Source organism: Myripristis murdjan, chromosome 9 (assembly GCF_902150065.1).
Source record: "Myripristis murdjan chromosome 9, fMyrMur1.1, whole genome shotgun sequence".
Lineage (NCBI taxonomy): Eukaryota > Metazoa > Chordata > Actinopteri > Holocentriformes > Holocentridae > Myripristis > Myripristis murdjan.
The window spans coordinates 23,892,977-23,918,286 of NC_043988.1; the positions used below are offsets into that span (position 1 = coordinate 23,892,977).

At 41.1% G+C, this 25,310-nt stretch overlaps 1 protein-coding gene across 2 annotated transcripts in view; it reads right to left on the reverse strand.

Annotated features, from left to right (window-relative positions):
• Nucleotides 1-25,310, reverse strand: part of fbxl17 (F-box and leucine-rich repeat protein 17) — a 245,206-nt gene that overhangs the window by 215,856 nt on the left and 4,040 nt on the right. For both annotated transcript variants that reach the window (XM_030060352.1, XM_030060351.1), the window contains exons 4-6: nt 24,936-25,058; nt 24,086-24,343; nt 23,248-23,379 (exon numbers count right to left, since the gene is read on the reverse strand). In XM_030060352.1, coding sequence (XP_029916212.1) covers nt 23,248-23,379; nt 24,086-24,343; nt 24,936-25,058 — 513 coding nt within the window. The remainder of the gene's footprint in view (nt 1-23,247; nt 23,380-24,085; nt 24,344-24,935; nt 25,059-25,310) is intronic.

The window sequence follows — 25,310 nt, forward strand, 5'->3', positions numbered from 1 at the left end:
GAGACATTCACCGGCGGCTTGACAGATTAAGTCGGTGTTACAGCTGTGAGAGTCTCCGTAACCACCTTTAGCACTACACATTCTCTCTTCCTCACTACTACCTTGCTACACAAAACAAGTGGAGTAGGCAGTCAAGTGAGGGAGGTAAAAGAAAATGAAGGTGGGAGAGCGATAGCCACAGTGTAGGCAGTGGTGGGAAGAACAATGTAAAGAGTGAAGGCAGGAGGGAAGGAAGAAGGATAAACAGAGGAAATGCTAGATGGAAACGAAGGGAGGGAGAGAGACAAGAGAGAGGGCAGAAGATCGGACAGACAGGGGATTAGAAGAGTGTCACTGCCCTGAGAGTCCACCATGCATCTCGACCCAATATCCTCTGCTCTCACCCAAGATAATGGAATGAATGCAAGGGGAACCACAGGAGGGAAGGAAAAAACACGAGCACAACAAGCAGGCATGTCGCCTGGCCTGCGCATAAATTAATCCTCCTCCCTCAACCTCCTTTCTTCCTTTTATCAGTCGGAACAAAGGGACCTGCTAGCGCTTCAGGTCCAGACAACAGAGGCGGCTGGCCGGTGGATTCAAGTCCTTGCTCAGAGAGGAGATTGAGGGGGATGAATTGGGGGAATAGGGGATTTTGGGGGGTGGGTGGGTGCGTGGGTGACTATGTGCCTACGTGCCAGGTCAGCCAGGGTCTTATGGCAGAGTAGACATGGGAGATGGGAGATGAGAGAGACAGGGAAGGCTGGGGGCTTTGGGAAGCTGGCTGGGCTCAGGGAACACAGAGAGAACAGAATCAAACACTGGCTCTCACAGAGCTCAGACACACTCACTAACGGGCTTAGGAGTGTGTCTGAGCTGGACACAGAGGGAGGGAGACACAGAGGGAGACAAGGGAAGGAAGAGGGAGGGAGGAGGGGGGAGATACAGTCACAAAAACAGAGAGGAAGAGACAGAAAGAAAAGACAGACGGCATCTCAAAACCATTCAAAATGTACAAAAAGAGTGCTGCATTTCCTGTTTTTTTGTTTTCTTCTCTTTTTCGCCAGTTTTTCCAAGCTGCTTAGGCGCCCCCTTCTTTCATTTCATACCACTATTCGTCAACATTGTAAGAAAGTGAATGAGAATGGGTGAATATCAGGCATGAATTGTAAAGCGCTTTGAGCTGACTAGAAAACTACTATACAAATGCAGTCCATTTACCATTTACTACCACTGGAATAGACTATAGGACTTGGGTATGAAGTTGGAATCAAGGCCTTACTGTAATACATTTTCTGCCCATAATTGTGTGTGGATTATTCAAAGGGAAGCGTAGAAGCAAGCAATGACTTCTTATCAGTGGCCCTTCATGAGTTCCTTCATTGTGTGTGTCTGTCTGTGTGTCTTTCATCCAAGTTGAGTATCATCCTATCCAACTGCCTTTACTGTAAAGCAAGAAACCCCAAAGAAGAAACCATCTTTTTTCTTTCTGGCCAATCACAACACTTGGAACCCCAGTACAGACAGCCTTGATTGGTCCCTGTGAGACAAGCGTGGTAAACCCACTTCCTGGGGGCAACCAGTCCCAAACCCCTTCACAGGATTATGCTGTGACCTCGAGAGAGGCAGAAGATGAGCAGGGATGGACACACACCGAGCTGGAAAGCCACAGTAGTCTCGACTACAGAACATTTAAGCCTTGAAAGGCCTCAACACAAGCCAAAATATCTGTGTGCACGCATGTGTCCAATAACTAAAACGTGTTTTTCTCTTGTTGGTAAGTAAGTAGGTGGCCTAGTATGTCACCTGTTTCATGCCATGTTTTCTTCCAGATTTCAGTTGTTATTTCTGGTTTGAAGCACTCAGACGTCATGCATTTGCTGAATCCATCAATTTCAACACCAGTTCAAGCTTAGAAACAGTTATAAGAACAAAAATTAAACAGGAAATAAACATTTCCAGTTTTTTTTTTTGTTTTTTTTAATTAAGAGAAAGCCATAAAATTGATAGAACCAGTGTTAATGTTACAAAATTATTACAGAGTTATACCTTTTTTGCAATTTGTTGTTTACTGATGTCAAACACTCATCACAAGTTCAAGGAACATGGAAAAGTTATGTTGTGAATCAACATCATGTAAAGAAATCCCCAAAATTTTGTTTCTGTTGAGAGCTTAACTGGATCTTGACCTTGCTTTCAACCCCCTCACCAACAGCTTTATTAGTAGTAAGGTGCTAAAAAATCAGCTGAAAAGTACTCAGGACACACAGAAACGCGCACATTTCCTCTTGCATGCATGCACACACACACACAAAAACACACATACATACAAACAAATAACGCAGCCACTGAGGTGAATGACTCGTCTAATATAAGCTGGTAGTGAGAAATAGAAATTGTCAGGGATCATTTGGTATGAGTATCTGGAGTTATTGGACTTTCAATGAAAACACAAATATCCATCTGTCAGACTGAGATAGCTTATGACAACACTCAGTCAATTTGTTAATGATATCACATATTGCACCTCTTGCAGTCTACTGAGTTGTGACGGCAGGGAGAGTGTGTGTGCTTGTGTGTGTGTGTGTGTGTGTGTGTGTATGTATATGCACATTTGTTGGTGCATGCCAACAATGTGCATATTGTATAAAACATGCAGGCAGACTGCTGCTACGGTCTGAAAAATAAAGTCAGGCCACTGCCAGCTATCATCAGGGACTAAGAGGGGGCTTTCTTCTGTTGTTAGAGGAAAACTTTGATCAAAGTTATTTCTCCTCATCCATCTCTGACTCTCCTGGCCAGTCATAAATCATCTTCACTGTGCCAACTGTCAGGCCCAGTCCCATAGCTGTGGAGAGCTAATGCTCCAGCATAAGACTCTGAGGATATCTGTGTGTTCTGCTGCCTTAGCATGGAAAAGAAAAAAAAAAAAAAAAAAAAAAAAAAAAAACAGCAAAACATTGTTTTAGGAACTTGGCCTCACAAAACTCAACCAACAGATTTTTTTTTTGCAAGGTAAAGTTATACCACATTGATGCTACACTTCTCCTACTTGGTTTACACACGGAACATGTAAGGAACTTGTGTCATATTTATTCACCTTAAAATAGACCCAAAGCCAGTCAGCCAAAGTATGTCAGACTTTAATCATTTTAGCTAAGCTAGGTGTGAATGATCCAAAGTATCTGCCTTTGAAAAAGCCTTCTATGTACTTGAGCAAAAGACAGGGGAAAAAAAATCTTTGTTTCATTTTTTTTAGGAATCCGGCATCAAAGCACCCAAAGAGAGCCTAAGTTGAAGTCTAGTTGACACGAACGAGACAAACCTTTTTAGCCTTTAACTCCCTCGCGGACTAGAGTCATAAAATTATTTGCTTGGCTGCAGCGAGTTCTGCCAGAGCGTATCTGCAATGCTAATAAACTCCATTGGCGCTGGCAGGTAATAGCATGCTACTGTAACTTTTCTACCTCAGCTCAGCACAGCTCAATCAGCCCCCGCCAGAGGCCTCTCCTCTACGAGTCCCCGCGGCTCAGAATCAGCAACTTTCAATCTCAATGTGTTAGCACGCAAGAAGACGCAACTGTACATTTGGGATGGGTGATGAGACGAGCAGACAGCATAGCGTGAGAGTAAGAAAAAGACAGAGCCCGCACACACACACGCGCATATACACACTGTCACACATGCACAAAAACACACATACTGTCTAATATCAGTTTGGTCCCCGACTCCCTTTAAGAGACCTGAGAGCCGGAGAGAGGGAAATAAATACTCTGCTTTATTACTGAGAGAAAGACAGAGAGGAGCAAGGAGGGGAGGCGGAAAAAGTGAAATATAGAGGCAGGATGAGACTGTATACACACACACGCACACACACACTCACAGTCATGACTGGCTCTCCCTGGGCTTCCTGAATCCTACACAGCATTGGAGCACTCTTTAATTCCCCCAGTCAGCAAACCTCCCTCACCCTTGTCCTCTCATATACAGTCAGCTGACGAAGTAGAGCAAGAGTCTCGACACACACACTATACAAACCATTGTCATATAGCAACATTTCTCCAATTATGAAGGAAAGGTCTATTCCTTCTGGGTTTCAACACAAGAGCACTGGCAGTATGTAAATGAGCCAGAGCACACTGACTCACTTTGGATGTCAGGCTGAGAAAGTTCCTGTGATGCTATGAATGTTTATTGGCTCTGACTGTCTGGTCAAGTGAAGAGTCAACTAGGGCTCAGGGATATGGTTGAAATCAGTATCACAATATCTGCTGTATCTACTGTATGTGAAGAGGTGAATTGCACAAAAAGATATTTCCATTTGTATTCATTTCCATACACCATATTTTTCCAATCAATCAAAAATAATACTGTAAGTACGCATTACTTTGCATTTATTTATTTATTTAATAGGAATGGCATTTATCTGGTTTTGCAAATGAACTCTTCATGTATGCATGTATACATGTACATAGATACATAGTTATAGATATAGATATACCACAATATGACTCATGTATACAAAAGCACAGATTAAATAATCAAATGTTAAAGTTCATCCCTTCCAACAAAATGTTAAAATGTCATGTCCTTTTTCAATTAAAATTGTGCTTGTTATCATCAGTTTAGGCAGAATTGTGTGTCATGACATCCCAAAATCACCATATTACCCCGATAATGATTCTACTAAATCATGATAAACTATAATATCAATCAACTCAAGAATCCTTGACATGAAAAGGTTTGGGAAGCCCTGGTCTAGGAAGCATACCATGTACCCGCAGCACCTTAGGCAAACCCCAGGGTCTTTGTCATACGTTCACAGTCTCTCGCCCTAATTTTTCCCGTCTCTTTCTACGGTCAAATAAAGGCAAATCTAAAAGGAAACCCCTTTAACAATCCCACTTTGGTCATTTTCACGTCTTTACTTGATTTCAGGAATTACACGTACTTGCTTCTCCGCCAAGGGAGGGAAACTTTTATTACACTTGGACATACGAAACACACTGTGGAAATTCAATAAAGCACGGTCAGCCGCTCTTTCACAATTCCTGCAAAGGAGAAACATTTTGGAGATGCGAGGTTTCCACGAGACGGTGGCATTGCGGTGACCGTCTCTGGTGAGTGTGAGCGTGGATGTTTTTGCGTGTGTGTGTCCTCTCCAGGAGCATCCAGTTTCCTCTCCGATGATACCTGTGTCACACTGACAGGATAACAAGACCTACGGGGATGAGCAGCCCGCTGCCTTCCACCTCTCCTCTGCATCCTCCTCCTTCTATTCACGTTCCTCCGCCTCCCTCTCTCTCTCTCTCAAACCTGATTCTGCTGGCTTCAAAATCCCTCCATCTCTTCTCCATAAGCTGACAGACTCTCGAGCAGGAGTGTGAGAAAATGACTAAGAAGGCCAGGATTCTCACTAAATCATCAACCCTTTATAAAACCCTACAGAGAGAAGAGGGAACATTCCCCTGACCCGGTGCCCTACAGAAAGGTCTCTTGAGTTCAGACACGGCCATTTAAAAACAACACAGATGTCCACTGGTGCATTCCTGTGGTGCCCCACAGAGAAAAGGGAGAGATCTGTGAGCGTATGCATTTGTGCATGTGTCTGAGTTTCTCTTTGTGTGTGCGTGTCTGTGTGTGTGGCAGCGTTTCGGTGTGTGTATGTCAATGTGTGTGTGTGTGTGTGTTTCCAGCCGTAGTAATCCCATGCTCTTCTGGCACGGCTCCAGCAGACATGGGAACACCACAATGGATTACTCATGGAAGAGAGGGATTTACGGAGGAAGAGAAAGAGATCAATGGAGGAAGGTACAGTAGAAGGGGAGGTAGAGCAATGAATTTCCTGGATAACCTTAGTCTGCATCTGCACAGAAAGACACACACAGTAAGAGGTAGGACTTCACTTTGAGATAAAACTGCTGTTTCTATCGAGACCATTCAGATGAGGCACGAGGTGGAAAAACGGGGGTAAGAGCAGACAGTGTGCATTCCAGTGATGCAAAACTGTATAGCATTTAGCATTAAAGAGTTGTTTTTGGCAAACACAGGATGATGAAAATGGTGCTGTCTGCTAATCATGAAATTATGATTTAAAAAAAAAAAAAAAACAATAAAAAAAAATATAGGAACTGTGCAACAACTTCTTGAGCTGAAATGAAGAGTTCCATTCCAAAACATTACACATGAAAGAGTCCATCATCTGATATCCCTAAAATAGAAAGCATCTTGCATGTGTTATCTTTTTGCACACAAGATTTATTTTAATTTTTCATTTTGTGGTATCAGTCACTTTTGCTGTAAATTATCTTAATTTGCATAAAAAAACAGCGTAAAATCCTGTATTTATATGGCTTACCAAAAGGTCACTAAATCTTCTGATGATGTACTGGGTATTCTGTTTGAACTGAAGCCAGACGCTTTAATAATGTAAGAAAAAATATGTCTCTCACATTAGGACACAAAATGGCTCGAGGCCCCGTGACCCTGAATAGGAATAAGTGGGTATGAAAAATAGAAAACTGGGTGGCTGCATGAACGAATGGATGGGTATATGGATTGTAGGATGGATGGATGGGATATTTCGACACACATATAACAAAATAAAATGAAATAAAGATACGTGCTAGCTAGTTGGCTCACTCAACTACCCCTCACTCACACACACACCAACACACGCCTCACCCTCCCACCAGGCTCCAGTTGCTCCTCTACCTCCCACCACACTGACCTTCACCTGTCACGCAGACTTCATATTTACAGCCACTACAGCCCATCTGCCCACGCTCAGCCCTGGCTGTCAATCAGCAGCAAGCCGCCTCCCCCTCCGCCAATCCATCAACAGGCCTAAAGCACCGAGCCCCAAGCCCCAGTGCCCGCACAAGCACTGACAACAATAAGTTATCTGTCGTTCGATCTAACTCTTTCACTGTTTCAAACTTGAAGTAAAGGTCATTAACTGGTACCAACTCATTCCATCAACTTTCCTGAGCGATGTAAACTTAAATCATTGATTTGGAGTCACTCATAAAATAATGGTAAGATATGATCTATTAATAATTCACACCAACAATTTTTATAATATGTTTAATTACAGTGCAAAATAAATTGAACTTTTTCTTGCTTCGATGCTTCAGTGTGCAAGGAAAAGTGCCAAATAAGGTGGGTTTGCCATGACTTGACAAGTAGCTCTTGCTATCCAGTTTAATCCATTTAATTATGAGACTGGTGAAACATAAACTGGCTAGGTGATGGGCAATATCTCTGTAATCATAAAAAAAAAAAAAAACATGAAAACGATGTATTTCAGGCCTCTTCACAATGCTCACCATTTCATGGAGAAACTACACATTTAGTGGATATGAGTTTTCTAACAGATCAACAACCTAATAGGATGCAGAGGCTGCCATTTCTGTGCAGGCAGTCCTGATAAGTCTTTGTTTTAGCACTATGTGGGAACAACAAATTTAGCCACAGATCCATTTTAAAACAGACCCGAGCATGAACACCCATGTATGTTTCCAGTCACGGTTCATATTTCCATTCCTCCAGTGCAGTCTAGAAAGCTGGGGCAAATGCTGCAGGTAGCACAGAGCTCCCCTAGTTCATGCTCTCTTGCACACACAGACACACACACATACACACATACACACTCGCCTCCCCTGCAGGTAGTGGTGCATGGGTAGGGGGCCACTGGATTCAGCCCCCTGCATCTCAATGACAACCACACATCCATTGGGATTTATCTAAATGCAAATCAGATGCTTTCACTCAACAACACACACATAATTTACTCTGCATGCCCCAAAATACACAATGCAGAATACAGCCAGCCAGCCCTTCAGCTCTCCCTTCCCTTTCATCTGTGCCCTCTGGAGCACGCTCACTTTCACCAAATTCACTTTTAATTGACAACTAATTTAGCTGGGGCAAACATACATCAGATGTAGGTAGGAGCGGGGCTGAGGGGAGCAAAGTGGGACGGAGGGAGATGAAGGGAGGAAGGAGGATGAGAACAGAAATGAGGAAGAGGGGGAGCGGGATTTCAAGTGACAGGTGACAATAAAATCTGCTGTTCATGTCATTCCAGCTCTCAGAGGAGAGGAACACATTGAATGACAGGAGGAAAGACGTAGAGGAAAGAAAGGTACAAAAAATAAAGAAAGAAACGCACATCCCTAATTTGACAGTAAGTAAACTTAAGGGATAAATAGCAACCTTGAAGGCTGAATTGAAAAATTTTTGCGCACTGGGATAAAGAGCCATTGTTATCTCTACCAGAATGTGTTGCTCAGGTAATACGAAACTCTTAAATATGTCTCAAACAGACCAAGATAGAATGTGTTTTCATAGCAAGAGCATAAATGTCAATCGAACTTGTGTTGGCCTCAATGACCCGCTACATCCTGCTCGGCAGTACAGATGACCCCAAGCAGTGTGTATGGTGTCTACACAGCAGCTGGGCCCTCCGACCTGCGATGTAAACCATACTGTTAAGTGATCTATGCATCAAGGGTTATCTGGGTTCACGGCGATGAAGAAACGGCCTCCCTGATGCTGCCTGATGCTTTCTCCACTCCTACATAGCTGTTAATTAGCTCAGCTAAGTGCACCATTAATCGATTGCTTGTCTCTATGCTATATCTCATAACACTGTTGCACTCTGACAACGCCAGGGTAAGAAATGTGAGGTTCAGGAAGTCACACTTGAAATACTGTTGATGGGGGAGAAGCGCAGAGTAATGGCTGCTTCTCATGCAGTGGGTGTTTTGTTGGTGGCAGCTAACAGAGGGAAACTCAAACTCAAAAGCACAGAAAAAAAAAACATGGAGTTTGTCATGAACCTGCTCATGTGTGTGATAAAGACAGGCGACCACACAGAACCTTAAATGACCGAGTAAGATTTATCTACAAACAAAGCTAGTCTTCATAAAACACCAAAGTGATGAATGGGATGTAGTCGTCAATGAAATCAGTGGAGTGTGGGAGACATGGCTGGATGATAAGTGCGGTGCTGCGGTATTGTGTGGTGCAAAAACAAAGAAATCAAAACCACGTTCAAACCAAATGAGTGAATACTTGCTGAGGTTCATCTACCCACTTGAGACAAAAAAGGGAACAACTGATTTTTTAATTAGCTTTTGTGTGAATTCATATTTTGATTAAAGCACATTTTATACTTCAATGAAAATACCATCTCTGCACTTAAACTGACACTTTTTGATGTAGGCTATATTAGGACTTGAAAACGGTCTTCACATAGGCGTTTGCATATCTGCCCAAAAATCTCAACCTGGCGTCTACACAAGGTTGCACACTCTGAATTGGTTAATCGTATAGGGAAAAAATGTTTATAGGAATTCAATAACACACATGTCAACACACATGTATAAAAGCCTCAATAGAAGCACTGTTGTTTTGTTTACATTTCCGCTTTACTTTACCTTCAACTATAAAATACACTCCAGTTTGGCCTGTTTGCTTTTAGTATTTGTTTTACTATACTGTGTATTACATAGGCAGAGTCTGCTTTTATGGACTATTGGACAAGATTTGTTTAGCAAGTTGCAACTAGATGAGCTTTATTTCTGTGTCTTGCGGAGAACTATAAGGCAGAAAATGTGCTAATATTCCAGCTCCTAAAAAGAAATACAATAGCAGTGGAGCATTGTGATGTGCAGCTGTCAGTCACTGGAACAGAGGAGTTTTTCTGACATCAGGTCCCACAACAACAAAGTCACAAAGCTTCTAGAAATAGCCTGGCAGGCCTCTTAAAAGCGGGTTTCTTGGAAAGAAAAAAAAAAAAAAAAAAAAAGGCATCACTGTTCCAGGAGTTCACCCGCTTTCCTAAGCCAGGCTGTCCTTGAAAAGATAAACACGCAGAGAGAGTAAGAGAGAGTGAGAGAGAGTGAGAAAGAGTGAGTCAGAGAGAGAGAGAGAGAGAGAGAGAGCATTGTGAGTGAGTGAGAGAGAAAGAGAAATGAGGGAGACAGAGGGAGGCAGAGTAGGGCAAGCAGATAGAGGAAGATCAAGAGATAGAGGGCGATGAAAAAACCAATGTCAAAACTGAGACGAACATATAGAGGAACAAATGAGAAAACAGATCAAGAGGTAGAGCAACACAGCTGGAGCCAGGAATGAAAACACAGAGACGGACAGAAACAGGACAGGTGAGGGAATCCCGATTATAGCATGACCCCGTTAACCCTAGTGGCTCGTCAGTGGCTCGTTACGGCAGCATTCTCCTCGCCCATCCTCTGTCACGCCTTCATTAAGCCCATCGACCCACTGTGCTTATTAAACACATTCATTACCCCCGATATTGAACCACCACTGCTCGCACAGGCCCCAAATGTGCTGGGGGAAGAGGCAGATGTGGTAGCATGGGGTAATGTTGAGTAGAGAAGATGGATCCTGTGCACAAATGGGCACACACAAACATGTACATACTGCATGTCACGGACAAGACCAAAAAACAATCACTCAGACATGTACACACCTCTCCATCTCCTATCCATCATCAGTAATGAAGTCCGTGATTAGAGCAGCTTCGGCCTCTCAGTTAGAAAAAGATGGCACAAAGACAGCAGGACAAGAAAGAAAGGGATGGACAAATGGAGAGGGAGTGCAATGGAGAGAGCAATGGACTGGGATGTTGGAGCAGCGGGGATGTGGGGGTAACAAGAGGATAAAAGGAGCTCAAAATGTACTGAGAAAGACAGGTAGACTTTCTGTCCCAGTCCTCTGCTCTTCTGTTCTATACCTCTGTCTCATGCTCTACTTTTCTCAAGATCCCCCGTCATCCCCAAGGGGGCCTATTCATCATGTTACAGACAAACTAGACCACTGGGCTAAAGGCTAGGCCTCCATCCTGGCTGCAGGCTCCTGCTTTAAATGACGACATCACTTCTGCCCTTCTCAGACAAAAGGAAAAGCCATCATCAGAGAGAGAGAGAGAGAGAGAGAGAGTAAGACAGAGAGACAGAGAGAGGAAGGGAGAGAGAGAGGGAGAAGAGTGCAAAGAGATTAGGAAGAGTAAAGGAGTGAGGGAGGTGTTGGAACGGGTCATGAATCATAGTGACACTGCTGGCTGGGTGTCAGAACGTGCTGCTGTCTGGAGCTGGATAAACAGAAGGCCTCGAGAGCAACGGTTTTCAAATACTGGCCAGGTCAAACCACAACACTGGGCTACAGGAGAATTCAAATGGGTGCCAAAATTATTCTGTACAAATTGATGTCCAAAGATATCGTTTGTTTTGTTGCTGAAACCTGTCCAAGTTGCTGTAATGCAGTTGGCTGAATAATTAACTGCTGGCTAGCAGGAGTGGATCAAGTGCAAAAATAGTCTTAAAAGAACTTCCTCTGATTAAACTGTACTTCAGCAAATGTAAAATTACTCATTTTTTAATCTACACAAATAAAAATGAAAAGTAACTCATTTAAAATGTACTCAGGATACAAGTTATTGGGTAACTTTAAAAATAATATACAAAATAATAATATACATTGACAATGATCTTTCCCATGCTTTGTAAATAAAGTAAAATTACAAAATGAAGTCAATAAAAAAGTGAAGTATGAGTAAACAAAACAATTTATGGTGTGACAGGATTCTACTTCTGTAACTATCAGTGGTTAAAAAAATTGAAAAAAAAAATATCTATTTCAGTTATTCAGTTATTCAAGACTATATTTCTTTTGCTATTAGCTATCTAAATTCCTAGCAACACTAGTAGGTAGGCTACCAGCCAAACCCCTACTGGCTGGCTGAAAAGCTTTTTGGCTAATGTTAACTACACTATTATCAATTATAAATTAGAGCACTTGATTTTAACTCCACATGCTTGTGCAAGTTTGATTCAGGTGCAGTTTCAGATTGGCCAGTGTCTGATGCAAGCCTCATGTAGAGGCTGTAAACTGTTTACCCATTATTGGGTGTGATTTAAAATATACCAAAGCACAATACTTAGTTGTACTTAGTAGCACTTTATTGTGCTTGTAGGTAGTGCACAAAAAAGCTACTCAATTACAGTCACAAGCGTAAGCAGGGTTAGTAACTTCAGGGCAGGATAAATGTTTCAAAACCGGCCCACACAATAACCTGCATCAGTGAGGACTGGTTCACAAGAAAAACTGTTTTGAAAATCTGGCTCTCAAAAGCAAATGTTTAAAAGCTAGTACACTTGAGCATGGCTTTTCTCAACCTCTGGCTAGTCCCCATCTCTGCCTGTGGTCCTTCCATGTGCTTCAACCACAGAGTTAACGATGAAGACAACTGGAATTCACATTTACAGTACGCTTCCTCTGGCACTTTTATTATGGCAGCTGCCATGGAATATTTGATAACGTTGTTATGGCTCTCAGCTCTAGTACAATATCGGCCATCCAAGAGTTTATGCATCAGTACAGCAAAGACCATTCATTTTCTGATGTTGTCCACACATGCAGCGTCTGTATGTGAGAAAATGACGTTCTCTACGCCAGCATTTAAATTCCTCCATGAATTCAGGGACACTTCAGTGGTACAACAGGGACCATTATAGGGCCATAAGAATGTAAAAAGTTTGTTCATATTGTAAACCAACTGCACCTGCCCACCGTATGAATCATGCTGTCAGGATCAACAGGTCGACGTGAATAATTATTTTTCAAATCAAACTGTGACTTTAAGGAACTTACTGTGGATATTCTGTTCTATGACTTATTTCACCTGCAAAAACCAAAAGGACAGGAAGTTTTGGTGACTCTATTATCTATTAGTGTCTTCAAACTCATTTTTTTAAAGACTGCACGGGATATGGTGTCTGCAGTCCAGGCATTTGGGGGACACCAGGCTGCACTGGGCTGCCTCTTCACACTGCTCGCCCAGTTTTGCAGTACACTTGTTTACCAGTCTTACTGCACCCTCTGCAGGTGAAAAACAAGAATAGCACTAGTGCCTGATCCTCAGCTAATACTGCCATGCCTTGGGCAGTGGGCACAGTATCTCAAGTGTTATGTGCATTTAGCATTTCAGAATGAGAGTGCCAATGTGAGACCAGGCTGCTTCTTAAATCATCCTTAAGGTGATCTGCCTTGGTGTGTGACTGTGAGTCAGGATCTGTTTTTTCATAGACACTACACTACACGTGTGTGCATATTTGTCTCCTGCCTCATTTTACTATCTACTCACATTATATTCCTTATCTTTATTTGTTGTTTATATAAAGCAATTTGTAACTCTGTTTTAAAAAGCACTACAGTAATAAAGCTTATTAGTATTATTATTATCATGGGCTGTGAAAAGTATTAATGTGGCAGAAAACATCATCACATCAGGACATAATTATACATTTACAAATAATAAACTACTACTGCTACTACTACTACTACTACTACTACTTCTACTTCTAATGCTACTTCTTTCAAATCAATCAAGTGAAATTTAGATTTTAGAAGCAGAAATCTCTCTTATCCCTTGAGCTGCTCTCCATTCCTGCCTTGCCAAACAAAGAGATATTTGGCTCTGGCATAACATTTGTGGCAAACATTTGAGTTTTTTTGGCAAGCATATCCCTGTTCACCAACAGTGTGCCAGCTATATTGGCTGTCCCACTTTTTTTATCATAATGCCTGTCACTCACTTGATTTTGTTTTCTTTCCAAGTGTCTGATACTTTTTACACGTCTGTGAAGTGGTCAGGGAAAGTAAGAGCATTCCCCCATCCCAAGGTCTTTGTCTTTCTTTTCAATGAGTAATTTCACCTTTTGGCGACTGTCGATAGAGTCAGCGAAGAAAATAAAAAGGCTAACATTGCTGCTCAATAGTTTCCAAGGGTAATTAATGTTAAAAAGAAAACATTGTACTAAGGTGAAATATTGCTTTAGAGCCACGCTCCACAGACTCACATTTCCAAAAGAGCTTTCACCTCTTCCCTCTCTTTGTCTCCCCTTTAAAGCTTGTTTTGTTCTTGGGCAGACGGCGGAGGGAACATATCGACGGTGTCTGTGTCTGAGTGCAGCCGGCTGTCCAAGTTAAAGTCAGTGCTCATTAATGCATTTGATTACTCCACAGGCAAAGACTGATCAGCAACCGCCCCTAACGCAAGCATACAAACACATGCACGTACACACATGACAGCTTTTTGGGGCCGAGGATCAATAAGGACACACTTCAAAAGAACAGTGTAGAGGAAGATACTGGAGGGAGACTGCAAGACCTTCTGTAGGTTTCATAATGAGAATGAGAATTTAAATTCTTACAGGCCCTTATAGTCATAAAAGAGTAAAGAAAAAATGCATATATTGAGATTTTTTTTCCCTCAGTAAGTTACACCTAGTTCCCATTCCTAATCAATAACACACAGCGTATCAAATATCCCTTACACTGAATCAACTGGGGTGAATAAAGTACTTTCTTCTACTTCAACTATTACCACTTCTACAAGTACAACTAATGAAGATACAGTGGAAGCAGAAAAAGAGGATGATTAGGAAGAAGACCATATAATATAAGACATGAGGCTTGGGTAAGAAAAACAGTAGGAGGAAACAAAAAGAGGAAAGATGAGGGGAAGGGAGAAGAAGTAAAGCTAGTAAGTAAGAAAGTGGATTTGCTGCAATTTTCACCTATAGTTTGTGGGGAAGATAAAAGAAGGAGGAGGTGAAAGAGGAAGAGGAGATAAAAAAAAGAAAGGGGGAGGCGAAGAGAGAGATCGAAAAGGCAGAGGGGATGAAGGCAGGAGAGAGGAGTCAAGAATATTTGATGGGCAGCCCCCCTGGCGTGACGAGACGGAGACAGACATTGGACAGAGCCGTCTCGCCACAGCTCAATAAGATGTCTCGACCTCACCTGTGGTTACCTTCCAGACCCACAGAGAGACAAAAAGCGCGACGGACAAAGACAGAAAAGACTGAGAAAAACAGAGAGAAAGAAAAAGAAACTGTCTGTGACATTAAAGTGCTGAAATTCTGGGTCAGAGCAAAATTTTCTTTTCCCTCACTCTGACAGAGACATAATCCAGTGTCAGTGGCAGTTAAACTGACTAAACACATTGTGCAGCATCTGCCATTCAACATCCGGAGAAGTCCAAACTCTTGCCATGAACTGTCTCATAGATTGCATGTGAAGATTGGGGAGATATGGTCTCTTGGAGAGGATGTGGACAATGGACTGTGTGTGCATGTGTGTGTTTGTGTTTGTGTGTGTGTGTGTGTGTGTGTGTGTGTGTGTGTGGCTGGTCAGGGTGGTTCTATTTATCTCTAATCACAGTCAAATACTTGAACAAAGTTTCCACAAGAGATTCCAGGGCAGCTGGCAGCTATTCAATTCATTCTCTCCCATGTGTCTGCCTTTCAGTGTTTTAACTAGGTCTAAGCTTGTGTCTGTAACTGTGTGTGTCTATGTGTGTGTGTGTGTGTGTCAGCGAATGTCAAAGCAGCTATCCCATAATAACTGACAGCCATCATTATCACTTCCCCTTTCTTTGCTCTCCCTTTAATCCAGCTAATCACATCTGCTAATGTCAATATACATTTTAATCCCCAATTATACTTGATTGAACCAATAGAGCCTTGCTGTCATTTTCCCTGCCAGCAAAAACACTTTGCCCACTACTGACAAGCTGGACATGCAGCCAATCAGGGACAGAGATGCAGACTCTTTCGCCAGGCAGTGACCTAAGAAACACCACTGACGGTTTTAAGTCTGACAGTTTGTCTTTTCCACCATTGCATGCTGCTACACATCCGGAGTTTTCCCTCCCGCAAACACTTCCCCTCCATCCCCAAAAGCCACGCATTAGGACAGGCGGCTAGATCGACGGAAAATGTGGTAAAAGCTGGGCAGGAAAGCTGTGATTGTACATGCCGAGTGGTAATTATAGCTAAATTGAGGGCACATGGTAATCTATGTTAGGTCATCTGCAATTCCACTTACATTTCCACGTTTTCGACTAATTAAAACTGTAAATAATCCAAGTCATCTGTACGCGGGTGTGTGTGTAAGTAAGTGTGTATGTGTGAGTGTGTGTGTGTGTGTGTACGTGCAAATGTGGGAAGGCACATTCTTTTTGAGATGAGCCAGGGAAGGAATCTTCCCATCACAGCGCAGGAAAATTAAGTGCACACTCTTTGATTTTAACAAGACAGCCAAGTAGATTTTTTTTATTATTATTAAGGAGACAGGGTTTGAGAAAAGTGCTTCTTCAGCAAAAATGTTTGTAGATCGCGATATGTGTGTTTAATTGAAAGGAACATCGGAGTAGAGTTACCGTCACAGGAAGATGGGTAAAAAGTGATTCTTGCAGCTTATACATCCACTACTTTGTCTGGAATCGACACAACTCAGAGTTAAACTTTCTGGGCTGATTCTCCCCTACGGCAAATTGAACAGAGAAGAGGAGAAAGGGAATTTGCTATTCTCGGAGCCTTTGCCCTTCGAGGTGGTGGAAGAGAACAGAATATGAATGGGTAAAAAAAAAAAAAAAACTTAAGAAGATGAAAACAAGCCTTGAAAGGCTACTGGTGCAATATCACCCACTCTGGCATAAATACTGGATGAACAGCAATAAAGAATGCTGGGTAGATGTCAAAAGGAATGGGGCACAGAGACACTAGAGTGCTTTTCACACAACACATTCTTAGCCCAGGGTTATCCGTAGCCCTAGGCTGATTTGGCTCCAGGCTAAAAAGCAGTGAAAAAGCACGCGTCAATTTGTCAACTGTAAACAAAAGTTGGAGACACTCGTCACTGCTGGAGACATCCTCGGTGTTGTATCAGCAACTTTCATTCATCACTTGTAAAAAATAATCGCCTTGCTCTCCGGTGTGATCACGGGGACAGAAATGCTGTATTGTCTGTTACCTGTGAGACATCAGATTTTCACAATTTTTCACGATCTTCTTGCATAAGACAGCCTCCACTTAGGACACGTCTCCAAAAAATGATAAGAAAGAATGCCTCAACACTGAAGCCATAATGAGCTTTGGTTATGGTTACAACTTTAGAAATGGGGAGTTGATGTAAGAAAGTAAAATTATTTATATAAAGTGGTATACAAATATGTTAATAGTTATGCTAAATATGGTATATGGTTAAATATGAATGCTGAATGACATTTCTGTGTGTTTATGCCTTTCTCCCCCCCTCTGGTACAGCTCTGCTACAGCAAGGATGTTAATTTAATTAAGGACGTAACAACACCTGGCTTAATGACACCTGGTGATACAGGGGAGAGCAACAGTTTTTCAACCACAAAATACAGAAAGTATACCGCTGAATTATTCATTATATTGTGTTATTCTGAAAGTCAGTTGAAGAATATTTTCATTAAAATCATTCTTTAATAAATTACTTTGTTGACTTCAGATCCCCGGTTGCTTATTATTTGGACTGTGTGTCATCAGTCCCGCTCAACAGTGACTTGTGTGGGATTTTTTTTTTTTTTTTTTTTTTTTTTTTTTTTTGAAGCCACTAGATCAAAAATCATTTGGTCTTAAAAACATATTAAGAATATGGATGGGTGATCTGGGCAAAACTGATCATCTATTTATTTATCTAGCTATCTATCTATTTGTTTGTTTGTTTGTTATCATCATTGTTTATTTATTTATTTAATTGCACAATTAAATAAATGAAATAAAATGAAAAATGAAGTTACAAAATAAGCACCAGTAAATAAAAGAAAAACATAACAGATAAATTGTGATAATAACTCACCACTGACCAAATGCCTTGATATCATAACAGCAGTGCAGGGATGATTATTGGTGTTTGCCTAAGATATTTACACAGATTTCTGATAAACAATCATTAGTAATGTGGATATGATGACAAAGTGGATAGAGGCAAATAACAGAACAGCTAGAAGAGTCTAATAATAGGTTCAGAATATTGCATCTCTTTACTGCTATGCAGCTTTAAAACCAGGAAAACACTATCAATATCTAGTCTCATGTCACAATATTGATATAATACTGATAAATTGCCCATGCCTAATAAATGAATACATGCCTATTCTTCCACCACATCCAATCCATCCATGATTAGTGGTATTATTACCAATATCAGAAGAACTGGTACTACTTTTAACAAAATCTATAGCAGCTACTACAATGAATTCACTCAGAGAAGTTGTCTTTTCTCCCCAAACTATTTAACCAATTCCAGAGCTGGATATGGTCTTAAAACGAGTACAGGCCCTTCGGCATGGAGCCGAGGCCACAGCCACAGAAAGAAAGAATGTGTGTGTGTGTGTGTGTGTGTGTGAGAGAGAGAGAGAGAGAGAGAGAGAGAGTGAGTGTGTGTGTGTGTGTGTGTGTGTGTGTGAGAGAGAGAGAGAGAGAGAGAGAGAGAGAAAGAGACCACACAGAAATATCCTGCAGCATTTTAATTATTCAATTTTAGAGGAGGAGGAGGAGGAAGAGAAGGCAGATCAGAGTGAGTGAAAGGCTCATCCTCATCTGTCATTGATTAGGAGAGACAGAGACAGGATCCTTCAACCACAAAAGCCAGCAGAAAGGGCTACATAAGACAGGACATGTGAGGAGACAGGATCTCTCCTGAGAAAAGAGAAAAGCGAAAATTTAGCCTTAGGAAGGAGATGAAGAGGAGAGGAGAGGAGAGGAGAGGAGAGGAGAGGAGGAAAGGAGAGGAGAGGACAGGAGAGTAGAGGAGAGTAGAGAGGAGAGATTTACTTCTCTGTATAATTTTTACTACATAGCTTTAAAGTGGGTTTCACTATATTGTCCACGGACATTTAGCAATTTACAGTTTGCATTGGCAAATGTGTGGTAATGTGTTTTCTGTGGATCAAATTACATAAAATACAGCTGACAGCTATGATACCTATGATAGCTATGATAAGTGTTAAAGCATTAATTTTTACAAAGACCTCTAATAAAATCTGTTTGCAAATGGTCTGGTTTCAAATGCATTAAAATGCTCTAAAAACACCTGACCTATTGGCCTAAAACATATGCCTGCTGGAAAAAAAAATAGGCTGATGATATTTTTTGTGTGTATGTAAAACAAAACAAAAAAAATCTATTATTGATCCCAAAATACTCAGTCACGTATGTCTCACTGAAATAAGGTCCCAAAAACACAAAAGGTGGTGTCATTTTTCTGTCCTTCACATATCTGATGCAATAGTACTGATAGTTATATTAAAGTCACCCTCCTGCATTATTGGAAATCCAAGTCCAAGTGATAAGATGACAGATAAAAGTAAGAGCACAAAAGCAAAATATCACACAAAAAAGTGTTTATGTACATATCTGTGTGATTTGCATACATATTTTTGGAAATCAACAGGTGAGCTGACATTTCCAAATATTATAATGTGGTGTATCTACTTGGAAACTGTAATTACATCCATTTACCCACTAGGTAAATCTGTTTATCTTTTTTTGAGAGAGAGAGGGAGAGAGAGAGAGAGAGTGAGAGAGAGAGAGAGAGAGAGAGAGAGAAAGAGAGAGAGTTGAGGGAGAGAAACTTTGATAGTGTTTAAGCTGTCAGAGAGAATAAATGGCCTCGGTGGGGGAATGGCAGGTAAGTGTTTCTTGGTTGTCTTAATTCCTGGCAAACTTAATGACAATTTCAAGCGCCTAGACATAACAATTCCCCAAAATGTGCTCTGCCCATTACTCTCCACCCTAATGACAGGAAGCCAAAATAACTACGGTGATCTCACGTCTGAAAAATGACTGTCTGAAATTGATACTGCTGCGCTGAAATGTTATCAGCCGCAATATTAATCTCTCACCTAGTGGTAATCGCTAATTTCATATACTATTAAGGTGATGAATGGGATTTTAACACACTGAGCTATTGTTAACAACTTTAAGTGGACTAATTCATCAAGGTCATAATCAGTCATGGACAGGGGAGAAATATTTACAAGAAAAGAGGACAAATGCATTGGCAACAAAGGAGGAAGCTCTCCATGAAAGGGCTTAGAGGAAGACATAACACAAAAACATCAAAAATGCATGAGTGTGTATGTGTGTGTGTGCTTAAATATACCCATATAATATATCCTCCTGAGACCCAGAGGAAAAAATGTTTTGATATTTCGATTTTTTTAAGATAGTTCAAGTATTGTAGTTGAAAGAAACATGTCACAGCAAAAAAAAAATCAGAAATGTTATTTATTTATTTTTTATCAAATGTCCCTTACAGAGGACATCGGGTCTTGCTTGGCGTAAAATGTCTTGTAATTTCCCAAACACTTAGAACAGATGATTTCCACTTTTTTTTCCACATGATAAAGAAAGGAGAGGCATAGTTTAATACACATTTAGGAAATGTGTTATTAACTATATGAGTCGATAACTTGCCAAATCAAGCTTTTAATTGAGTGTGTGTGTGCAGTTTGTGTGAGTGTGAGTGTGAGTGTGTGTGTGTGTGTGTGTGTGTGTGTGTGTGTGTGTGTGCATACGTGCATTCAACTTAAAAAGGCTCTCATTTCCCTTTCTGTAGGAATTTCATAGCCATAGCTTACATGCTGCTCTTTACTCATAGTGCACGGCGGGTGCCCTGACTTTCTCCCTCAGACTCAGGCTCCTCAACAGCTGATTCCTCCTCCTCTGAGCTTTCACCTTCCTGCTCCTCTGTCTGGCCTTCCTGCATTTCATCTCCTGACATCTCCCTTCCACAATCAAAACCTCATCAAAATCCTCTCTGCCTCACTCAGCCCTCTGTTTCCTGATGTATGCAAATTGAATAAAAATAACAGTTAGCAAGTCCCGCTGTCCTCTACAAAGGACATTGAACAAAAGTTGTGTTTTGACAGGGTTGAAATTACTGTACATTCCTGAAATCTTACTAAATTGAAGTTAAGACTTTCATATTGAAGAAACAATTTGATTATTATCGACAGAAGCATGATATCTGCAAAAAATTGATCACTTAACTCCTCTACTGCCATAAAATGTAGAAGTTGAGATTCCCGCCATTTTGAAAAGAGAGATCATGTTCTCTGTTGGCCACACCCCCACAAATGTGACATCACTGGAAAGCCCTGGATGTCCTCTTGACAGGAAAGTGGGACTCAAATAGGTGGCATAAATTGTGTTTGACTTAGAGGTCTCAAACTCATGTCCCCTACAGAGGACAAAAATGAATTGCTGGGTCTCAGGAGGATATACATGCTTATGTGTGTAAATGTAATAAATGTAAATATGAGTGCACATACATGCGAGTGTGTTTGCTTTCTCGAACAAAATCCAGAGACAATGCTAAGTGACAAATAAAGGGGTCTGTGTGGTTGTGGTTTGCTGTGGAAAACACACAACTCAGCATTAGTATCAACAACAAGCTGTGCCATAAATAAAGTGCAGCTGGCAGGCTTTTTTCAGAAGCGGGGAAACAGTGACATCGACTGGTAGTCTAAGGTAGTTCTGTCTTCCTGAAGTCGGGAAACTCCATGGCAGCCAAAACCCATGCAAGGCTTGTAGGAGGATTTGGCCACCAAACAACCCTGTCATCAACTGTCATGGTCCTCAGGCTTCGATTAGCACTACTTAAGAGGATGATATGTATTGTAAATGCTAGAAACTGAATGCCTACAAACACAATATCAATATAAAAATCATCCAACACTTAGTCTCAGCAGGATTTTCTCCTAACATATAACACAAGGGGAAAAAACAAAACATGTGGATAAAAATCTGTTTTATCCACACTGAATCCAACCCGTTTACCACTTTCCATTCTTACTGAAAGCAACAAAGGTTTCCTCTACTGCCTCCGAGGACTGTGTCTAAAGCAGAGGCAGAGCACATGAATAAGGAGCTAAAGCCAAAACAACAGGTCCAACACCTCTACAGGTACATTAATGCAAACCATACTGGCAGGTTGTTTGAACAACAAACCCCAAGGGCAGCTTAAAGGACTGCGGTGCTTGCAGTTCGCTGTCAAAGCCATGGAGGCCTGGCAAAACACATTTACACACACCACAAGGAGTAACATGAGGCACTGGGGGCCCTGCCAGCCCTCTGTATGTGTGTGTGTGTGTGTGTGTATAAATTGTTTATCACCACAAAGTCATCAGAAACAGAAAAGCACTGCAATTCGCTATCTTCTGTTCCTATTTTGCATAATAAAAGTAATAAAAACGAAGAAAAGAAACAATACACTGCCTAATGTCCTGCCATAATCACCATGATACATTAGCCCAAACAAAACCAGTTATGCTAATGAATTAATTAATTAAGCTTATTAATTCACTGATTAGCCAATATTTCTGTGGCTGCATGCCTGTATTCACTTTAACATATGGCTGATTTTAATATGACCATATCTGAAAACTTTACAGAGTTAAGGGAGCTTCAGGTAAATTGTCTTTCCTACTTGATATGCAAATCTATACAGCAAGGTGCTCCAAAATCGAATCAGATTATCTCCTCTGTCAGGGGAATCTGTGGTGTAAGTATTAATTTTCTATTATATATTGTTGTTGACTTATTGTTCTCATATGAATGTGTCTACACACAGACAGACAAACAATACAGGTGCCATCAAAACAACATAATGTCCCACATATCATGATCAATACAGGCATGATACAAAAATAGGCCATATTAGGCCATAAGAAGTGTAATTCAGGCGATTACATGACTGACCAATCACCACCAAATTATGTGTACTTCGAAAAGAAATAGAATTGGCACTTTTGCTCAATGGCAGAATTAAAAAAACTGATGTGAACAACAGCTGGAAACTAGCACATCTCAAAAGCTTACAATGCATTTTTTGGAAGAAGGCATAACAGTGTGGGTTATTATCATGCCCAGTATTATACCAAAAACACCATATCGAACCATCTAAAACATGCCAGTCAACTTTTCTCAGACAAACTGGTTCTTGTAAAAGCATGGATCCCTCTTTCAGCCTGTATTACCTTTACAGCATCTAGCTCTAACTGCAGAAAGACAGTATTGTAAATGTTGGTACAAAGGTGCAAAAGGCTTAAACTGCTAGATTACCAACATAAGAAGCGACAAACCAACCATAGGGAGGAGATCAAGGGACAGAGTGCTTTTGTAACCACTGAGTATGTAGCGAATGAGAGCAATATTAAACGCATGCACACTTGAAGAAAAATACATTCACAGACACACATACTGCAGACCCCCCACCCTACACACACACACACACACACACACACACACACTAACAAACATTCACTGTCTGCAGCAAATTCAGGCCCATTTACAATCTGAGACCCTGATGTATGCACAGACACATGCACCATACTGAAAATAAGACCAGGAAGGTTGGACTGACCAGTTTGTTCTCTTGCATGTAGAGTCTCTGCAGTTTGGGGCATCCTCTGGCCAGGGCCACCATGCCCTCATCAGTGATGCTGTAGCACTGACCCAAGTGAACGTCCTTCAGCTCACTGCAGTGCTCTCCCAGCTGACAGGAAGAGGGGGACATGAATGAGTGAGTGCAGAGGGAAATGCTGGCAAATGCACTTGAATCACATAGAAACTACAGAGAATTTGGACGGAGAAACAAAGACCAATCAACAATTCCTATGCCCTGGATATCAGACGAAAGGATTTCTGGTGCGTCAGTTCTGATAAAAACAAAATAAATGGATTTTTGATGGAGTATTAACTCCATTTTTAGTAATAAGCACAATAAAATACAGAAATAAGATAAAAGTGCATCAAAGACGATTGAAAATAGATTATGGAAGCTAGTGGTTATGGTCTCCTTTCCTGTATTAAGGCAATTTTATTCTGGTTCCTTTATCTGATTATGAATCTTAGTATTGTTCTACTGTTTTCTGCCATCTGTTTTCTGTTGTCATTTAAAATCTATGATCAACAGTTGTCCTGGCTTGTTGTCTAGATTTTTTATAGCTGTTTTGTTGTTTGTTATGAGGTTCCTAGAAGCCACCTGTTTTTGTTTCCCAACAGCGCGGTTGACTGATTACATCTCTTCTTTGTGTTTTTCATCCTTGTATTGTGTCCTTGTTTCATTTACTACTCTTTTTGTTTTACCAGTTTTATCACTGTGAATATAAATATGAAATCAAAAAAAGTGCAATATCCTCTTGATCCTCTCCTTTTTTTTCTGTTTGTTTGTTATTTCCATACTGACGCTAGGTGCATACCTTTTTCAAAGCCTCATCCGTCAGTTTGTCCTGGTTGCCAACATGCACCTTCACCAGCAGGGGGCAGTGTGTAGCCAGGGCACACAAGGACAAGTCACCAAGCTGCTTGCAGCGGTACGCTGTGTATTTCTGCAAGCCTGGACAATGTGACGCCAGGGAGCAAACCCCGTGGTCCTGGACCCCCCGGCAGTCTGAGATGTTTATCTCTGTCACATTCTGCCTCCGAGACGCTATTTTCACCAGGAGATCGTCGTTTACCTGAGGGAGAGGGCAATAGAAAAACAGAAAAAGGTCACTTGAAAGACTAAAGAAAAGAAAGAAATTTTGATTAAATGGGACAGAGCAGATGATCACAGAGCAAGAGAGGTTGAAAGTGATGTCTTACCACTCTTTAGTCTTATCACTAATTATCAAAAGGCATACCTTTTGTTACAGACTTAAAGGAAAATGACAGGGTGGCCTAAAGGGGTGAAAGGCTGTCTCATAAATTAACAATAACAGGTTTGATCTCATCAGAAGCCATTTGTCCTGTCAAAGCATACTTGAAAAAGACACTAAAGCCTTCCTTAAACAGTTACTCTTTAAAAGACACTGTGGATAATGTAAAAAAAATTACTACGCTGCTGAAATTAAGACGATGCTGCACTACCTGCTTACTTAATATGGCATTTATTTTGGGAGAAACAAGTTAAAAATGTACTTGATAAAAACATAATCATGAACATTTGACCCTAGAGGATAGCAGGTAAGCGTTAATTAAAATGTTTATGTCCACTGAGGTCTTTGATGGACACTAATAACACAATGAGACGACAGACATCAGACAAAACGAAAAGACCCATCGACTCACTTGTTGCAGGCCACTGAGGTCGATTTGTTTCCAGAACTGGAAGTCTAAGCAGAGGTCCCTCCAGTACTTACACACCAGAGAGGCACACAGACAGCGCTCCTTCACTGTCAAGTGGGAGAGCACCTGCCAGGATGTAAAAGAAGAAATAGCACACACACAAATCAATCCAACATACACCTTTACATTGTGCTGATAACAAACTGTGGAAACATTTCAGTAACAACTATTCAGGTGCTGTGCCTCATTTGTCGAAGACAATAAACAATAAACATGAAGATGTGTTGTTAATATATGCAATCAATAGCTTTACCGATGCAAGCAGTTTATTAGCATGCAGCTTAAGTTTTCACATCTTTGACAAACTCTTGGCTAAGT